This window comes from Podarcis tiliguerta (genome assembly GCF_965153285.1).
Source record: "Podarcis tiliguerta genome assembly, chromosome: 6".
Lineage (NCBI taxonomy): Eukaryota > Metazoa > Chordata > Lepidosauria > Squamata > Lacertidae > Podarcis > Podarcis tiliguerta.
The window spans coordinates 66,494,250-66,512,713 of record NC_139539.1 but is presented as its reverse complement, the minus strand read 5'-3'; the positions used below and the strand labels follow the sequence as shown (position 1 = coordinate 66,512,713).

Here is an 18,464-nt window from a genome sequence, read left to right as displayed (position 1 = left end):
AAAGAATGAAATACTGTTGTTGGAATGGATCTGACCACTGTGAGGCTGCTGCATCACATGCAAGGCTTGGAGTTGTTACAGAGAAGTAAAAGATTGTGTGTGCCTCTAAGAACGTTTCCTGTTTTACTTTCAGACTGCACTTAAAGCTGCAGCTTAAGCAAGAAAATTCAAGTTGCTTCTATAAAGATAGAAAGATTGGGTTGATGCCCAAAAAGTGACTTTTCTTTGGTCAAAGAATAGTTGTTGTTTTTTTTGAAGTGGAATAACTGCAGCTAATCTTGTATTGTGTTGTTCTAGCCATCCATGCGTACTGAATTAGTTAAAAGGATAGCAATTCTTTGAAAGCCTCTCTAGGCTTTGATTAAACAACTTTTGTAGCTGGGTATTTTCATATATGTTCCCAGATCTTTCTTGCAAAAGCTTTATCCATATGAAACATATGGCATTTATAAGAGAGGCAACACTTGGACCACATGCCGGCATTAATTTCCCCTCTGAAGGCATTCTCTCTCTCTTTCTCTCTTTTTAATAATCTAATACTTTATCCTCTATTAAAGAGATATTGAAGCATATTTAATAATCCAAAATGAATTTTCTATGATATACTGCAGAGTTAAGCACACTTGAATGTACTTCAACCAGTTTTAAAGAGGCAAGTTTAGTTGCCCGTGATCAGGTAATTCACTTGAAGTCTTTCATAGCCTGTAGCAAGATTACTGTGGGAATGTGGAAATGTTAAGTCAATTATTAAGCATTTCTGCTCAACTGTGCTCTGGTTTTAAGCAGCAAATTATTTCAGCATTGGATATCATAAGTTACCAATAGGGCTTGCTACAGACCTCTTGTGATTAGATTTTTGATATTTGATTATTTTTTTTTAGATTGTTCTCCGAAAAGCAGTACACATGTACTGTTTGAGCGTGGAAATATTTCATTTTTCAAATTGTGAACCACTTGCCCGCTGAGTCTACTTCATGACCGCTAGTTATATTTTAATTGTGCCCATTAAAAATCATGCTGAAAAAATTTACATTTGATAGGCAAAGTTAAGTTTTACTCCCATACTTGTCTCTCTGTAGGTTGCTAGAGGAAAGCATAAGGAAAGTAAGAAAACACGAGAATGAACATAGAAACTGCAGTTCAGTTTTAAAGAATAAGGAACTTTGACATGTAACAACAGCTTTTTATATATAGATATATATATATAACAAAGTATAAAATTCTTAACACAGAATTTCAATTACATTCGAGGCTAGTATATTTGATGGCTTATTCCACTAATAATTAATAAAGATGCATTAATTTTTGAACTGGCTCAGAAGTTAAGAAAAGCAGTTGGATAGTATAGTATAACAAAGGTAGGGTTAGTAATAAAGCCTTGACATCCTGATGCTACCATGGCTGCCCGTAGCGCTGAATTAATGTACTGGCAACTAAATAATGCATCAGAGCAGTGTCGAGTTAGGAGACAGTTGCTCATAGCAGAGCAGGAGGTACGCCCCATCCTAAGCACATAGTTGCTGGTGCAGCAAATACGTCTTAGGATCAGACTGTGCATCCCACATAAACGATGTTCTTCTAATTCTAGCCAAAGGGGGAATGGGGGAGTTCCTATAAAGCTGCACTATACTATAGTTTGCCTCTAAATATGACTCCGGATCCAGTTTCCCACACCAGGACGATCCGGGTGTCAATATGCCTCTTTGTGCGTTTAATTGTCTGATCGACTCCGTAAGCAGATTGTTTCTCAGCAAGCTTCAGATTAATTTTATATTGCATAGACATGATACCTCTAAGTGATATATATCTTGAAGATGGGCTCTCGGACCATGGAGTGTCAGTCCTGTAATAGTATATTAAGATTTATGCCACCTGTGTTAAAAACATGGGAGGATTATTGGCAAATACTATTATGGCAAAGGCATTATCACTATAATATAGTGCAGTTTTACAAGCCTGGCGTTATCAGCAGTACGTCTCGACGGAGAGAGAGAAATATATGGACGTCAATTCTAGGTCTCCGGCCAAATTAACCGACGGAGGCTCTGAGCAAAATACCATCAAGAAACAAAAGCAAAAGCAACATATCCCAAAGTGTGGGCACACCTGGTGAGTTAAACACAGGAGCTGAAGGGGCATTACATACAACGGTTTCAGCGAGCAATGTGTTATAAGGATTGTTAGTGCCGTGTGGTCGAAGAAGAGGGTTTGTTAGTAGGTAATTGCCAGTCATTCCTAAAGCAAAGAAACAGAAAGAGAGACATCAGCTCCTTAATTTGATTCTGACAGGTCCAATAAAGTATATATATATATATTTTACAAAAATGTCATCATGAGTCGTGTATATCTTGTCAAATTTGATTCAGCCGAACATTTCTGAATGTATTTGAACTACTAATTTGAAGGACGAGAGGGAAAATGTAGTTAGATTTCAGTAATTCACAGGTGCTGGCCAAATCCCCAAAGTAAACACCTGCTAAGAATGACATTTGCTAATTTATACAAAATCACTGTTAAAACAAGAATAGCAATTAAACGCAAAGACCAATGTTCTATTTCAAGATGTTACAGCTTAATGTCTCTAACCTTAAGCATGGGTAATAGGCGCCGTAATAGAGAAATCAAAATTGTGTTAATTTAGAGCCACGCTGGTCAATCTCTGAAACCTACAGGGTTTATTACTAACTTAGCTGGGGGGGGGGGGGGGGAGCAAGTGAAAAACAACCTCTTCAGCCAAAGGTAAGTGATGGCAAGCTGCATGAAGCCTTTCTTGTTATATGCAAAGGAGCGCATGCTTAAGGGGAGGCATGGAGGGGGTGGGGGGTTGGAGTTGAGGGCAAATCATTCATAAATTCTTACGGGAGAAACGGATTCATGCCGCAATGCTATGTGTTAGGATTTTTAAGTGAGTTATGTTTAAGTTATGTCTGTCCTCCCTGCAACAATAATCTTAAATGAACACACTGAAAGTTAGAGCAAACAGCTTATTTCTGCAATTTCAATCCCAATGCATCAACACTTTTTGCATATGCCCTCTAAAGAAGCAGAGAAAGTTTCTAAGCAATTTGTTAAAAACTAGGCATTTGAAAAACCCATATTGATCTTGGGTATCTTAAATTAATACAGTTGTCAGGGGAGATGGAATTATAGTGCAGTCTTTGTGGGCCCAAATGCATCATATATACACAAGCAAGGCGAAAGTGCCGTTCCGTTGAGCAGTGTGACAGTGGGTAGGAGAGGTAGATGTTGTCTGAATATATTACATGTCCAGAATGAGATAGAGAGCAGCCAAAAAATTTACATACAAAATTTAAATTGATTAGGTTCTCATTGTGGCAATAGCAGCAGATATTACATTTTAAATATTAATGCCTTTATCACTACTCAAAATATTATTACTGTAGGTAGCAAAAATCCTGCAGTTCAGGGAATTGCTTTACTGACAGATTATGTTAATCTTATTTGGTGTTTGGTTTCATTTATTTGATTTTCACTTTTTTTTTTAAAGATGCAATCTAAATACAAGAAAGTGCAATTCAAAGAATCTTCCCCTATGCTGTACATTGCAAACTTTACACCACATGGCAATTTCAGCTAATTACCATAATTCCCCACCTCCGTCTTAATTTCTGCGCTGTGGCGGAAAGACTAACGATTCTCTAACTCTAGTGTGTTGGCTCTGAGAACTCAAAGGTCATGGTCTTTTTTATTATTATTAACTGAAAAATGCAGCACTGGCTACCAGAAGTTCAGAGCACATTTCATAGGGAAAGTCCCGGTGCACAAAAACTCATGGAAATTAGTGGAAGCTTTCAAATGGGACTTGCTGTTTTCTCTTAAAGATTGTGCCCAACTAGCTAGCTCAATACAGCAGACCCTAGAATTGCAAAGAAACTGGAGGAGATGCTGGCAGTACAACCAGTCAGACAATGGACGATTTTCTACTTCTTCCAACAAAAAGAAGTGCTATATGTTCTATTCACATGCCATTTAAAAAATAAAATAAAATCTGGCTTAGGGCCTATGCAGATGTTGCTTGCCAGGGATAAATGTCAGCCAGCAGCTATTCTACATCCATTTCCTATTTCTTTACGGAGAAAGAAGCATCTGAGATTGGTTGTACCATGATTTTGAACAAAAGACATTCTGGCTCCACTACCCCAACACCAATCCCTGAAGGAATGGAAACTTTCTATTGTGGCATCAGGGGGATACAGCATTCAGAAAAACGTGGTAACAGCCTAGATAAGAAGTTACTTCCTCTGGGAAGGGAGAGAGGGAGGCTGTAATTGGGTTATTTTTTTTCCTTGTTAAAATCACAGTGGTCCCCTACCCTAGCAGCATTTTCAATTTGCCAGAAAAGCTGGCTGTGGCCGAAGGGCTGATTGTTGGTTCACAACATCTGGACAGCGCTAGGCTGGGGGTAGCAGATCTAGATTTATTCCAAAGGTGGATTTCCATATCTGTCTCCCTTTCCCCACACTCCCTGCTTTGTGCAACTTTTGGCCTGGTGAAGTGTCTGAGGAATACGAAAGCTTGCTCACTATTTTCTGACATTTTAGTTGGTCCTAATAAAGGAACTGAAACATCAATCAAGACTCCAGATGCATGCCTTATAGCTAACAACATCAGCTGTGGATTTTGGAATTTTCTTGTGGATCAACCTAGATTTATTGGGCTTTTTTCTTTTTTGTTATTACAAACCACCAGAAAAGACCTCCCTATAATCTCAGTTTGGATTTTAACAAAATAGATAATACTGCAGGTTTTGGATTGAGATTTTTGGGGGTACATAGTTGTACATTAGTATTTTTTGATAAAGTGTCTATTAATATATTAAGATTTGGATGAGAAGCTTTGGTTAGTTTACTGCTGGAGATGGCATGGGTAGCCTTCATAATCATTTAGTATACTTCTGTGAAGTCTTGAATGCCTGAGAACATTCAATCTGAGTTATAGTGATAAAACTGTGACCAGACATCTTAAGTCTGTTCTGTGGCTTTCCCCTCCCTTCCTTCTTTTCAGGTTGTCATGTGGCAGACAAATGCTGTACGTTACAGATATGATCAAAACTATACTGTGGGGGAAACCCTATTTGCAGATGTCTTTTGTATAGAGCTGATGTCAATTTGATTTCACAGGCAAAATGTCCGCATATGGAAATCTTATGCATTTACAATGTCACTGTGCTGGTATAGTTCTGTTTCAGTTTTAGACTACAAAGGTTAGCAAAAGTTTAAAATTATGTTCTTGCTTTTATGTTTAAATTATTGATGAGACTTATTTAAATACGATTTCCATGAATAAGAATGTCAGATTCAATCCTGAGCAAAGAGCATGAGGGAACTAAGGTTTAAATGTGTTCAAGACCGAGTTGAGCTATAATTTTATACAATGTGTGTGTGTGTGTACGCGTTTCCATTCCAATGCTGAGATATTTAACCTACCTACCCCAGAGCACATCTGCTTATTTGATTTATTTACTGCAACCCAATTCTCCTAAATTCTTATTTGAAAAAATACCGCCGAAAGAACAAAACTAGAGTGTGATGTGTCCAGCAACTGACCTTGATTAAGTGTTGAAGTGCTATTGATATCACCTGAGATAAAGGATGATTCAGATTGTTTTCTCACAGTGTCATTCCACATCCTCCTTATTCGGCTCTGTTAACGGAAGAAATAGGGCATAGTTGTCACATCTTACATGGCAACCTGGCACATTTAGCTACAATCCTACGGAAGCGTACCTTGGAGTAAGACCCAGTGAACACGGTGGGGCTTACTTGCAAGTCAGCATGCACAGAATTGCACTGTTAACCTACTTCTCTGTCATGCCTGCCGCGATGCATGTTCTTACGACCAAAGTATTGGAGAGGAGTATGGAACTGGCTGTGGTACGCTTGGCTTCAAACTAGTTTCTGGTTCTTTGGTGGCCACTTAGGACATCAGTTGGTTCATGCTGCTGGGTATCTTTCTCTTCAGCCTGAGCACTTAGTCCTGGACAGTCTTAGTCTTGTGCCCAGGCTGAGTTGCAACTAACTTCAATCCCAAAGTGTAGAGGGAAGTGATGCACTTAATTATTAAGATTGGAAAGTCCTCTAATGCACGTTCTTTTAGCTGAGCTCTGGCATTAAAGTTTAGGAAGGTCTTGTGCAGCATTTTGATAAGGGAAGTGGCCTAGGCTACATAAAGAAAAGTGAGGTTGAATGCATTTGTTGGTTGCTTCTTTAGTTGCATTAAAAATAAATAAATTTAACAGAAAGCAAATGTTTGGACTTCTTTTTCAAAGGAATAGTAACAATGTATTTATGTTTAGTGTCACTGATCAAACAGGCAGTCCAATCAGGCTACTATCTTTCTCTACTTGTAGTATTATTATGCATACGGGAGTACTTCCTGAAAATGGTTATATTTACAAATGTAAAATGGAAAGTCTTTTGTGAAACATGTAGTCTCCCGAACTGATTTATATTAAGCATGTCTCAGACTTACTGCTGACTATACATGCTATTAAAAAATCACATCTCTTGGCCACTTTCTGGCCATAAGTAAGCTCTAACTCTGCTTATGGACCAATAAGAGAGTTTGTTGTTAGTGTCTTCTTTTTTTTAAAAAAAATAAAAAATAATTAACTACTATCAAGCTCAACCTTGAAGGAATGTTTAGAATCAGGCCCAGAATATATAAAAAAAGCATGCAATTGTCATCAAGGCTGTTATAATGAGAACACAATTAGTGCATCTGAATGGAACGCATCTCAGCGGGCTTTTTATAAGCAAGGTTAATTAAAAGATGCTGTCATTAAAAGGTTCTGTCAAAATGTTTGTTACCTGAGTGCCAGAGGAATAGCGAGCACTAGTTCTTGTAGTCGATGCCTTTACTGAACTGTGTGGGCTCTCTGTTGGCAATCCTCCACAGCAATACGAATGTCTGAAGCACTTGCCGTACTCCTTACGTACCTGTATGTTAATAACGATGCTCATAAATATTCATGCTTTCATTTTTAAATAATCTATTTCTGTATGTATCTGTATATTTCTAGCCTACCTGCTCCTGAGATCTGAGGCAGACAGCAAAGGTAAACAAGGCCTTCTGAAACAGGGCCAATTTTATATTTCCAAGAAAATTAAGAAAACTGTATTAAATTTTTGCAAAATTAAAAGCATGTCAGTGAAGCACAAAATCTTTGCCTCTCTTATGCCTTGCAATTATCCTTTCTCTAGTTATCTTCCTAGCTGGGGAACTGCAGGTAGAAGGAAATCATAGACAAAATGTGCCCCGTGATTCACATTCCAGTGTGGCTTCGAACCATGACCAGGTAGAGGTTGTGTCTCGACTGGCTCTCCCATTACACTGCAAACAATTCCAGATGTACTCTGGTGTGAGCACTTACGGCTTGAAGAGAGCCAGTCTGTGCCAAGCAACTCTATTGGCTAACAAAGTGGAATGAGAGCTGGGCACCATAGCTGTAGTGGCTTGGGAAATGGAACAGCAACTTCACCAGTGCAGCCGAGGTTTATGGGGAGCCCAGTGGTGAGGTTACCATGGTGCAAATGCATCACTGGAGCCAATCTGGTGCTCCCACTGGTGCATTTGCATCATGCCCACCTCACTCGCTCCTCCACAGTAAACTAGGGAAATTAGGTTAGTGCTGCCACCCCCCACCCCCCACTGACCACTACTGGGAGCTACACTGCTAATTTCAAGGATACATATTTGGGATTGAATTTATTTGGACGGCACAAAATAAAGTTGTATTTCAATGTCTAGTGTGATTAGGTTCACAAAAATGTAAAGCTAAGTGAATGATGCTAATACCCCCACCAAAATAAGATTAATGCTATGCATGTCAAGTCAGAAACACGTCCAGTTCAGTTTAAATGGAGCTTACGCTCAGGTTTATATAGGATTACAGCCTAAAAGATTTTAATGGCCTTAGAAATTTAGGCCAGGGATGAGAAGGGGCATAGTATGCGTTTCCTATATAAGCTGCAAAATTGTGTGTGTGTGTGACCAGTGACTGTCACCGTCTTTTTAATTCCCCCTGCCTCCCAAATACCACCCCCTGGGGCTGATTTTTGCCTAATGTCTATACTGCTGTGAATGTACATTATCTGTCAGTGCAGCACATTCCACTGTCATTATTTCTAAATTACAGCTTGTTCAAAACTGAAGGAAGTAACAGCACTATCATCTTGTCAGGACTAGAAACATAATAGTTTTCACTTTCACAATTCTATTTCTCTGTTCAATTTAGTGGCCAACTAGTAATAACAGAATAAAAAGAACACATTAGCTATGTATACAGAAGTAGAATGATATCCAGGGAAAGACACTGAAACTTTTTAAAGCTTAAACGGCAGCCTGAATGCTTCTTGCAGGTATGAAACATCTTGTGCGAAGGTTAAGCTTTTTCCACGCTCAACTGACACTTAATATTGCTTCTGACTACTGCAACATAGTATAAAAACAATGCATAATTCGAGTAAGGAATAAAGGCAATTTGCCTTTTGATGTTATTTTTTAAAACAACAACAACATTGTTTTATAATAGCCTAGTCTAGGAAGCATTTGTATCTTGACTATTTTCATTTTAAAATGTTTCAAATATTCATTCCATTCCTCTAATTCAGAGGAAATACCTGCTGTCCAATTGGCAATTCCCTGTTTCATGACGCAAATCACTTTGCCTGTATCATAGCAGCCACACTCAAACTGAAGAGTATACCAATTGTAAAAAATAATAATAATGAAATGCCAACTTCATTTCAAATACAAAAGGCTACTTCTGATTCAACTCTTATCAAACTAGCAGCCAATAATCAGCATGCCTTTTATCCAATGATCTCAAATTAATGAAATGTCCTATGAATCAGGGATCCCAATGTGTGAACAGTAATTTGATTTTCACAGTTCTCTTTAAAATGCTGATTATAAATAGTATTTTACCTATATTTAAGTACAATCCTGCTCTTGGAGGATGGAAAGAGCCCTACTGGGGATCAACTTTTGCTAAAAGCTTCACCTCATAATGAACAAATCTACCATCAGTCAGAAAAATCACAGATGAAAAGAAAGATGTGCTACAGGGGTTGATCAATGGCTAACAGTGCCTCCTCATCCACCAACACTTTTCAGGGGAGAAGAACTGCTGTTACCCTGTTTTAATAGTTAAACACAATATACTTCTTTGTTCCATGCTGCATAACAGAGGCCATAAATGTTTGTTGAACAACAAAACCCATCCATTTTTAGAATGATTTCTGATTCCATTTATTTATTTATTTGCTTTCTTAAGCATGGGCATAGCCAGGCTTCATGTTAGTGGGGAGAACCTCTGTTAGTTAAGTATTTTTATTGATTTATTTGATTGGGGGGGGGGGAGCTGCCCCCCCCCCCCGCTATGGCCATGTTCTTAAGTGGCTTTGCAGGTTTTTTTTAAAGACAGGCATATTTACATGTCTAGTTTATGGCCCAAAGTGCCTTGCAAGTCATTGGCATTAGGATTAGTAAGAAGTTGCCTGGAAAATAGCCCCATTGATCTCATTTGAGATCTTCTTTGGAATAGACACATACAGAATTCTGCTCTAATTCCCCTACATTGAACATGGTAACGTGGAACTTACTACATCCAGACAATCCCAATTATTGGCGTGTGTTCACTTTCGTCTGTGACACTGCCACCTAGGGGGAGTATCACAAGAATGCAGAAGAATGGGTAAACGTAACCTATCAATCAGCAATTTTGTTGGCAGCTGGATCACAAGTTAAACAACAGAGCGCTACGTTCCACCTGTCTATGCACTATTGATATATAATGCCTTGTTTAAAAAGAAATACTGGAAAATATTTTGGAGATACAGAGGAAGTGTATATGTGCAATGACTCACTTTCTTTTGGAGTGCACAATGAAAGATGAAAATAAACATTCCTTGGAAAGAATTAAATACTGTGAAGAGGTATGCCATCACAATGGTCTCATCGTTGACATAAAGCAGTCCAAAAGACCATGTTAGGCCCAGAAGACACAGGAGAGCAAATGCACCTAGGGCCCAAGACCTGAAAAAGAAAAGCAATTTAAGTAACACTGCCGTTTTGTTTTGTTTTTTCAAATGCACATTGCAAAATTGCATATTAAAAGTTTACTTGCTGCAATTTATTTTTACTAGGTTTTTAGTCATATATGATTATAAATTATTGGCTTTAACCTTTTATCTATTATAGGAAGAGCAATTCCGTTTTAGTTTCCAATGAAAACAGCAGCGGTAGTTATTTTAAAATGCAATGCTCTAGTACCAGGTCCAGAAACCCCTTTGCTTTATCTGTATGTATGCGTGTATATTTGGAGATTTGAAAGTCTCTTTTAACCACTAATGGATGCCCATATTTTAACAACTGTGCTTGCATCTGACACACACATACACAAATAACACAAATACACAAAAGTTAAATGGCAGATCAAAAGCTGATAACCTAAAGTTTGAAGACTCTGCTAAACTAGATAGTCTAACTTTCATATGAAAGTGCCTTACTGAAATGTGACAAATAAATGGATTTAATCACAAAATAAAGTCTTTGAAGGATATTTTGTCATGAATAGTTTCGGGGGGTAAAGAAATTGCAGAGGACAGCACAGAATGAAGGGGAAAGGGGTTTATTCAGTGCATTCCACATCTAACTAATGATCTTACTTGATAAATGGCTTATTATCTTCATAGCTAGAAAGCATTATAAGCAGAAAAGAGAAACAAAATCATTAGACAGAATTTAAATTGAAATTAATAAGAAAGCATTTTTAGTAATTTTATACAAAAATTAGTTAAAATTAGAAAATTCAAAGTGCAGACGCAAGCAGTTTAAAATAATAAAAAGCATATAATAGTTGGAAATAGTTTAGCAAATTAGATTATCTCCAAAGTTGTTAATTAAAATTATGGACAATCCAGAAAATTGTCCAAATTTGTAAAGTGTTGTTTTTTTAAAAAAATAAAAATTAAAAAGTCATGCTTTAAATTTGTTAATGTAGGGTTCTATCTTACCCAGGTAAGTCCGTATTATAGTAGCCATCACAAACACGGTAATTACTGGTGTGGATGAGAAGACAGAAAGAGGAAGAAAAGGAAGAAAAGAGAGGTGCTAAAGATTAGCTCTCTCTCTTAACATGCAACATGCAATGAAGCTGATATTGTGACCTATCTAAGCAACTTCTAGTTTGTAATGCTAGCTTTGTTGCAAATCTGCCCCTGCCATATTCTGCATTCAAAGACAATTCAAGAGCCCACTACTAAGCACATTTCACTTGGGAGCGCCAATGACGTCAGTGGATCTGACCTCCAAGTAAGAGTGCTTATGATTAGGGGGGAAAGTGCTGTCCCTCTTAAGTCTAGCAAAACAAGTCTAAATATAGAATGATCTAAAACAGGGGTAGGCAATGTAAGTCCAAAGTGTTTATCCCACCCAACCAACCCAAAGGCTTCCCTCCCAGAAATCTGTTCCTTCCCTTTACCCACATAATGGATGCTTTGGCTGGAACTGGACAGTGGAATCTTATCTTGCCTATCTCTGACCTAAAGCATGATCCACCACTGTAAGATTCTCATTAAGAATATTAAGCCATTGCTCTACTTTCAAGAAGGGGAATATTGTGATTCTTGTGTACTCACAGGATAAAAGTAAATATTTGTTAAATTTGCATGAAAAGCAACAGATAATCTTCAAGATAACAAAAGAAGTAGAAGCAAATTCTCTTAGGGGAGTGGGATTATGAATGGGAAAACCGCTGAGAATCACTAGCATCTGAAAACAATTTAACAAAACATACTCAGCAGAACAACACCAGCCATGCAAAGAGGAACAGCGTTTGGGAGCTGCATTTTAAATGCAAATGAACTTGCTACATTGCTGAGGAATCTCCATGAACGGACCAAAACAAATTCTTGGCCATTGTTCCAAGCAGAAGTTATTTAATTTCAAGTGTTGCCTGTATCATTATAGCAACAAATATGACGAGAGCAGGATTGGTGCTGTTTACTTCTAATTAACACTTGTGGGTGCTGGGAAACAAAGCCTTGTGTTGCTAATGGAAAGGGGGAGCTTTCAATCAGTTGGAACAATCAGAAAAAATAATCACAGTTCTTGATTCAAACACAAAGCACTTACTTAATGTTTTCCAACCTGCTAGAGTCTGGTTTCAAAGTGTTTGAGTGCTTCACCATTTTGTACAGTGTGATCACCAGGAAGATAATATTCAGCTGTCAAAACAGATAGCAATGAAATTAAACTACTTCAAGTAACAAGTTAGGTAATGATGATGCTCTAGACTAAACAAAGAAAGTAAAAAAAAAAAGTGGTTATTTTCCAAATTATTCTGGGGCTGGTGACAGAACAGTCTGCACAAAGCGGCTGCAAAGAAAGATTAGATCAAGAATGGCCAAAGCCCAACCACTTGTAATATTGCTCATTTTGGTTTGATGTTTTGGTTTGAGTTTATTTGTTCTTCATACTGCCTTATGTTAAACATTCCTCTGCAAAAGAACGTTAGGAAACATATTTCAATGTCTTTTTAAATATACACCAAAGATGCTTCATGTGTCCGTCTAAAAAATTAAAGTGTGAGTACCGGCTACTGCTCCATGTTGAGTGTGCACTTGGTGGTGACGAGGTAAGCCATTGCCTAGTTTATGAAATGGCCCTTCAGGTTGGGAGTCCTGAACCCAAGTCTCCTACTAAATTACCAAGAAAGGAAAGTCAGAGCGGCAGTTCCCCTGTAAGTTTAGTTCTTTGTGGATGAGCCAGAATGAACACTGCGTTGGACTCATGCAACTGCGCATGCCTGCAATGCTGCCAGCAGAACCATGTTGAAAGGGTCTAGTTTCAATTTTGAAGAACCCCGGTGTGCCTTTATGTTTCAGCCAGGGATCCTGTTTTAAAACAAACTCTGGTTAGTTTAACATGCCAACTTCCGTCACGGCGCTGTCAGGCAAGGAATGTCCAGAGTGATGAATTAACTTTTTATTGTCAAAACTACACCCACAAGTTAGGAAAATGTGGGTGTATCAGTCCTGCATTTCTCAGCTACTCCTAGGAGTGCACCCAATGAGGCAGTTGCAGCAACAGAGGGGCCCCACTCATAGGGTTTCCATATTTTAAAAAGTAGGAAGACACCCACCCACACCCCACAAATCCAGACGTATGACAGCCCTACCCACTCACCAGTGTTCAGCCTGGCCTTGACAGCTTAACAATCCATGGTCTGAAATTGGCTACTTAAGAAACTTAACAGAGCTTGTTTAAAACCAGATCCCCTGGTCTGAACTTAACAACCAACCAGGCTTCCTCCTTGCCATGTGAGAGAAGGAGAAGGAAGGAGGGGAGAACGCGGTCAGATGTTTTGCTTGGCTTCATTCTGACTCAATCATATAGCACTGAACTAAGCATTACATAGGAATGAGCCCTGTATGTGCATTCTTTACATGCCTGTGATATAAATAATGCGCAACAAAACAAGGGAATTCTGAACTAGCCAGGTTTTGAATAAGCCATTATAGATCAAGAGAATGGAAACTCAAGGTGAAATCAATCTGGTTCACATGAACAAACTCATCTCAAATGCTGGTGCTGTTATTATCATGGAGAAAGAACAATTGATTATAGTAAGCATGGGACACCCAAAGCAAAATAATAATTTCGGCATGTTAATGACCTTGTTTACATATGAACTACTTGACAATAAACTACAACCAATACTGGGAGTTAAACTGAAGCCAGTTTGATCCCCTGTTGCAACTGCAGGAATTAGCAATGACTCAAAGACTGCCCTTTCCACTTCCCTGTAAAGCCATAGTGTAAATAATGCATTTATTTTGTACTCTATAGCAACTAGGCAGCTCACAATGCTTTCTTTTTTTGTCCTTGCTGTTTTGCTGTGTATTCTTCCTAGCAGAATTGGCTATCTTTTCTCCCTTGCAAAATGGCTGCACCCTTATGCAGACAGTAACGCACATCTTTTATGTGCATTGTTATGAATATTAACTAAGCATTCTATCAGAGGAAGGGACGGTGAGGCGATCGTCCTGTAGTTTCTATACCCAAGCCTTCTGCACTCTGGGTTATACAAACTGGCTGCCTGCTTTAACTGGAGTGGGCACTGTTTGGTTCTGGCAAAAAGTGTTATGATTTCAGGCTGCTTCGGATTCTGTATTTTGTCTGCCTTGAAATCCAAAATCCTGCTGATGCCCCTGTGGCTGCAGGGATCAGCTGCTGTCCTCCTAACCAGTGAGTCACGGATGCTTCTGAGACACAAATATCTCTTCCTGCAAGCATGCTCATGCACTGGGAGGGGGGGAGGGTGTAATGGCTTCTTTGATAGCATCACAGCACCCCTGAAGTCACTCTAAATTGCCTGGCTGTGACCGGTGTTGGTGCAAGATTTCCATGGATACTGTGGATGTGGTTGTCCATGCTGCTATGCTAATATCTCTTATTTCTGCTGGCATAGCTTTGCTTTCTACGTTGCTACTAGAGTGTCCAAGATCATGACTTCATTATTCATGTTTAGTGCTGGAATAGTGGCCCTAATTGGGCCACTATTATGCTACTTCCAACTGCATTCCTCACTGGCAGGAGTTGAGGATTGCCATAGATGCTATAACATCAGCCAGATCCCTGTGGGTATCAGCTATGGAAACCAATATGGTGTATGAAGCAAGCCCTACAGCAAACATCTCTCCCCCCACCCACCCAAAGACAGCAAACACTATCCATAACTGGGGTCAATGATCAATGATATCATGCTACTCATACCAGTAGATGGCTAATCAGATTTGAAAGTGGTTGAAAGTGCCAAAAGAATCAGCCCAAAGTAGTAGAATCCTTTGGGGGGAGCGTCATAAATAAAAACCAGAAAGATAAGGGCAACATTTCTAAATAGTGCCAATCCCTGGAGGTGCTGAATAGAAGGAATGTTCCTAAATTTTGGACATTGTAGATTTTTCCTGGTCTGGAGCAAACTGTCTTTTGTTTTGTAGCTGTGTGATTTGTGCTCATATTGTATTGTGATGGCCATTGGCTATAAACAATAAAATTTATTGATTGATATAAAAAATAAAAAAATGAGTGTCTGCTTATGCGTAGAAAGTGAAAGAAAGAGAAAGGGTGGCAGAACAAGAAGCACTGCACTTTGATTCAGCTGATAAAGGTCCTGTAATATGATGGTAAGTGAAAACGAAAGTCTCTTTAAGAATACAACATACTGTAGTTCTAAAGCAAAGTAACTAAGACATATGACAACAGAGCATGAGGTACTTGTTCGCCACATCTCTGTGAAATATGATATAATTTAAAGTATCAAGCAAACCAAAGAAGACTAGTTCGCTCTGTGAAAGCAATATTCAGAAGTCCTGGTTGCCTATGCTCTAAGTACCCATTAGAAAAGTATTCACTTTCTTGCTATTAAACACCAACACCTGGTAAGAACATCACCATGGTAGGTGAGAGCTCTGGGAAAATGCATCTCCTCTAGATAAATCACCTCTAAACAAGGGGTAAACGAACTCGGACAGATTGTCATAATATCATGTAACATGGAAAGCAGAAAGGGGCAGAGCAGAGGAACTTGTTGAAGAGCACACACTCACAAGAAACGACCTGTACTCGCAATTTTTATGAAGAAAATATTTTGCTTATTCCTCACTCTCCTGATTCTTCTCATTGCTATCTAAGAAATCACACATATTTGTAAGGTGTGATTGGGTGATATATATATGACAGTTTAAATGCTTAATTTCTTAAAGAACATTAATATTGTGTGCGCCTTGAAAGCCACTGAATCGATTCCTTCAAGGAATTGATTCAAACTGACTTACGAAAAGATTTCTGCTGTCATAACACTATAAAATGATCTTGTAATTTTCTTGTGATTAATGATTCCTCTCAAAGGGTGTGAGAACTGTGGACCTATTGAATGAGGGTGAAGTGCATGGAGAAGGAGACTTCTGCATGCCTAGTCCTAGCTCACAATAAGAGCCATACATGAAATGCCAGGCACAAGAGCACAATACATATATTGTCTGTATTTTGTAAACCACAATTTTCCAAAACAATACACTGTTATGAACTCTGTAAACTAAAGTCAACAAAACCATTTCTACTACTGCACTATTAAAGGCACCAGTAGAACTGGGTGTGGGGTAGGATAGTGATATTTTGGATATAAGCTTTGTTATATTATATTGTGAACAAGCTTTGTGCCTGCATATGCAACCCCTTTCCTTGATGCAGTTAAAGCAAGACATCACTTAATTAGCCATAGTTTCTCATTGTGCCTGAACTGGTAAACCATGGTTACCAGGTACAGAAAAAGTTAGGATCTTAAACCAACTTCAAGCTGTGTTTTGAGAACTTGGTAACCATAGTTTCCCAGTTCATATGTAATGGGAAATGACAGTTGATTGAAGTGTTCCTGGTGTAATTGAGAAAGGGGCAGAGAAGAGGCAATGTGTATGGAGAAAAGGCTTTCAAAACCAAGATGTAATAAGCCCAACCTGGCACAATGTCAGCTTTATGCTGATCACCTCTTAAGTGGCAGTAGTGGGGAACTGGTTTCAGTTCAGGGTTAGTTTCAGTTCTCCTGCTTCCACCATAAGTGGTCGTTTTAATTTGCTATATGTCACTCTGAATAATCAAATAGTGGCATACAAATGAAGATAAACCAAACTAATAAACAAGTGAATGGTGTGTTGCTGACATAGCATCTGCAGCTATGGAAACGTGTACTTGAATCACAGAATTTTATCACATTATGGTGAATTCATTTTTCTAGGCTGTGGTAAGCATAAAGTATTGACATCCCTCTCCATACCGCCAGCACAAGAACTATGCCTAAATTTCTAAAACTTCCATTATTCACACTGAGGATTTGCCAATACTTTGACCAATGGATGAAATCCCAATGCCTATAAAGTTGCTTTGTCTTGGATGGACAGTATCACTAAGGAGAAGTAATGTCATCTCTTTAGAGATCATATGTTTCCCTATTCATGAAACAGAACCACATCCAGAACGCTTTGGGTCAGTCATCTTCCTGCAGGCGATTCCTAAGGCTCATGAGAATCTCTCTCAGGAGCTCAACACAAATGACAAGTCTAACCAACCTCGAACCTCCTTGAATTATATTAAAGCAAAAAGAGGCAAAACACAAAAAGTCAAAAGTGTGGGCTTTTCTGACCAGAGTTTGCCAGAGTGCACTGTTTGTTTTATTAAAGCCATCAAGCTGCTCAATTGAATTACATTGAGCTTAGCAGCTTAAAATTCATTCCACACAGCCTGAAGTGCTGACATGGATATGATAAGACAGAAGAACAGAAACACCACTCCGAGGTAACCTAGCTGAACTGCACATGTTCTGACCCTGTTTGTCCTCCCTGGAGCTTTTGTTACCTGGCAGAGGCAAGCTCTAAAATTGCTCTTCTATCTCGCAGATCCTTGCTCTTAGCCAAGCAGAAGCCTATTCCTCTCTGGGACTGGCAGCCCGAGAAGTGTTGTCTGAAGGAGCCCTTCGAAAGGAGTGCGCAAAGCTGAACTCTCCCTGAACTTAATTAATTATTAAGGATGCAGATGGAGCTGTCCAAATGATAAGAACAGCTCCTGACGTGTCATGATCCAAGCTTTCATTAAATCATTTCAGGCATACTAATGGCGTTCCACTGCTCATTACTCTCACACATGCTTTCTTCCATAGATACAATAACCCTGGTGCCCCGTAGTCTGAAAGGAAAGTCAACCGCTCTCCTTCAAGGATCCGAATGCCGCACGTTTCCTAAAGCGCCGAGAATGGGCAAGGTTATTTGGGAAGGCGGGCCTACCTAACCTTAAGAGGGAAGGCATCGGGTGGGTGGGTGTATGGCAAGGAAAGGGAGGGTAGTGATATTTACTTTAAATGCAAAAAACAGCAAGGCGTGCCATAAATAAAAAGGCTGTGATCAAGAAACACAGAAATACATAGTCAACAACGCAGTGCAGAGCTGCAGGTGCTTGATCCCATTCAAAACAATGAGATCCTAATTCTGACCAATATGCCCAATTCTTATTTTTAAGGAAGGCAGAAAAGCTTATATAAAAATCGGTGTATGTATCAAAAATTTTGATAAAAGGACGAAGTCAATGGAATGTCCGGTTGCAGATTTCCCCTTGAACACTTACTGTTCTCAAAGAACACAATTTTCTTCCAGTTTCTTTAAAACAAATAGATAACATTATACTGCCCATCTCCTTCCCTCAAATTAGCACCCAATTTCAACAAGATCATGAGTGCCTAAATTTATATTAGATTATCATGGCCACAGAATCTTATCTGAGAATGTACTAAATAAATCTTGTGCTTGAATTACAATGGACTAAAGCCTCAAGATCATATAAATGCTGATATCGGTCCATTAAATCACCGACACTCAGGCTTTTATTTTCTG

The 18,464-nt window shown here is 38.9% G+C and overlaps 1 protein-coding gene and 2 long non-coding RNA genes across 33 annotated transcripts in view; 2 read left to right on the top strand and 1 right to left on the bottom strand.

Moving 5' to 3' along the window:
* LOC310679615 overlaps positions 1 to 7,183 on the top strand; it is a 33,945-nt gene extending 26,762 nt beyond the window's left edge. Inside the window, exon 3 of the long non-coding RNA XR_014512402.1 lies at positions 7,043 to 7,183. This is a non-coding gene — a long non-coding RNA (uncharacterized lncRNA). The remainder of the gene's footprint in view (positions 1 to 7,042) is intronic.
* Positions 1 to 18,464, bottom strand: part of ADGRL2 (adhesion G protein-coupled receptor L2) — a 339,276-nt gene that overhangs the window by 3,731 nt on the left and 317,081 nt on the right. For 8 of the 31 annotated variants that reach the window (XM_083444771.1, XM_083444769.1, XM_083444783.1 and 5 more), the window contains 4 exons: positions 12,160 to 12,251; positions 9,891 to 10,059; positions 6,831 to 6,959; positions 5,568 to 5,664 (listed from right to left, as the gene is read on the bottom strand). In XM_083444771.1, the coding sequence (XP_083300897.1) occupies positions 5,568 to 5,664; positions 6,831 to 6,959; positions 9,891 to 10,059; positions 12,160 to 12,251 (487 nt within the window). Of the gene's footprint in view, positions 1 to 1,031; positions 1,084 to 1,790; positions 1,873 to 2,106; positions 2,236 to 5,567; positions 5,665 to 6,830; positions 6,960 to 9,890; positions 10,060 to 10,691; positions 10,719 to 11,039; positions 11,085 to 12,159; positions 12,252 to 18,464 lie in introns of all 31 variants that reach the window. The other 23 variants (XM_083444776.1, XM_083444778.1, XM_083444765.1 and 20 more) reach the window with 9 other exon arrangements.
* On the top strand, positions 12,451 to 17,688 carry LOC310679640. Its single transcript, XR_014512431.1, has 2 exons — positions 12,451 to 15,212; positions 17,478 to 17,688. It is a non-coding gene; the product is annotated as an uncharacterized lncRNA (long non-coding RNA).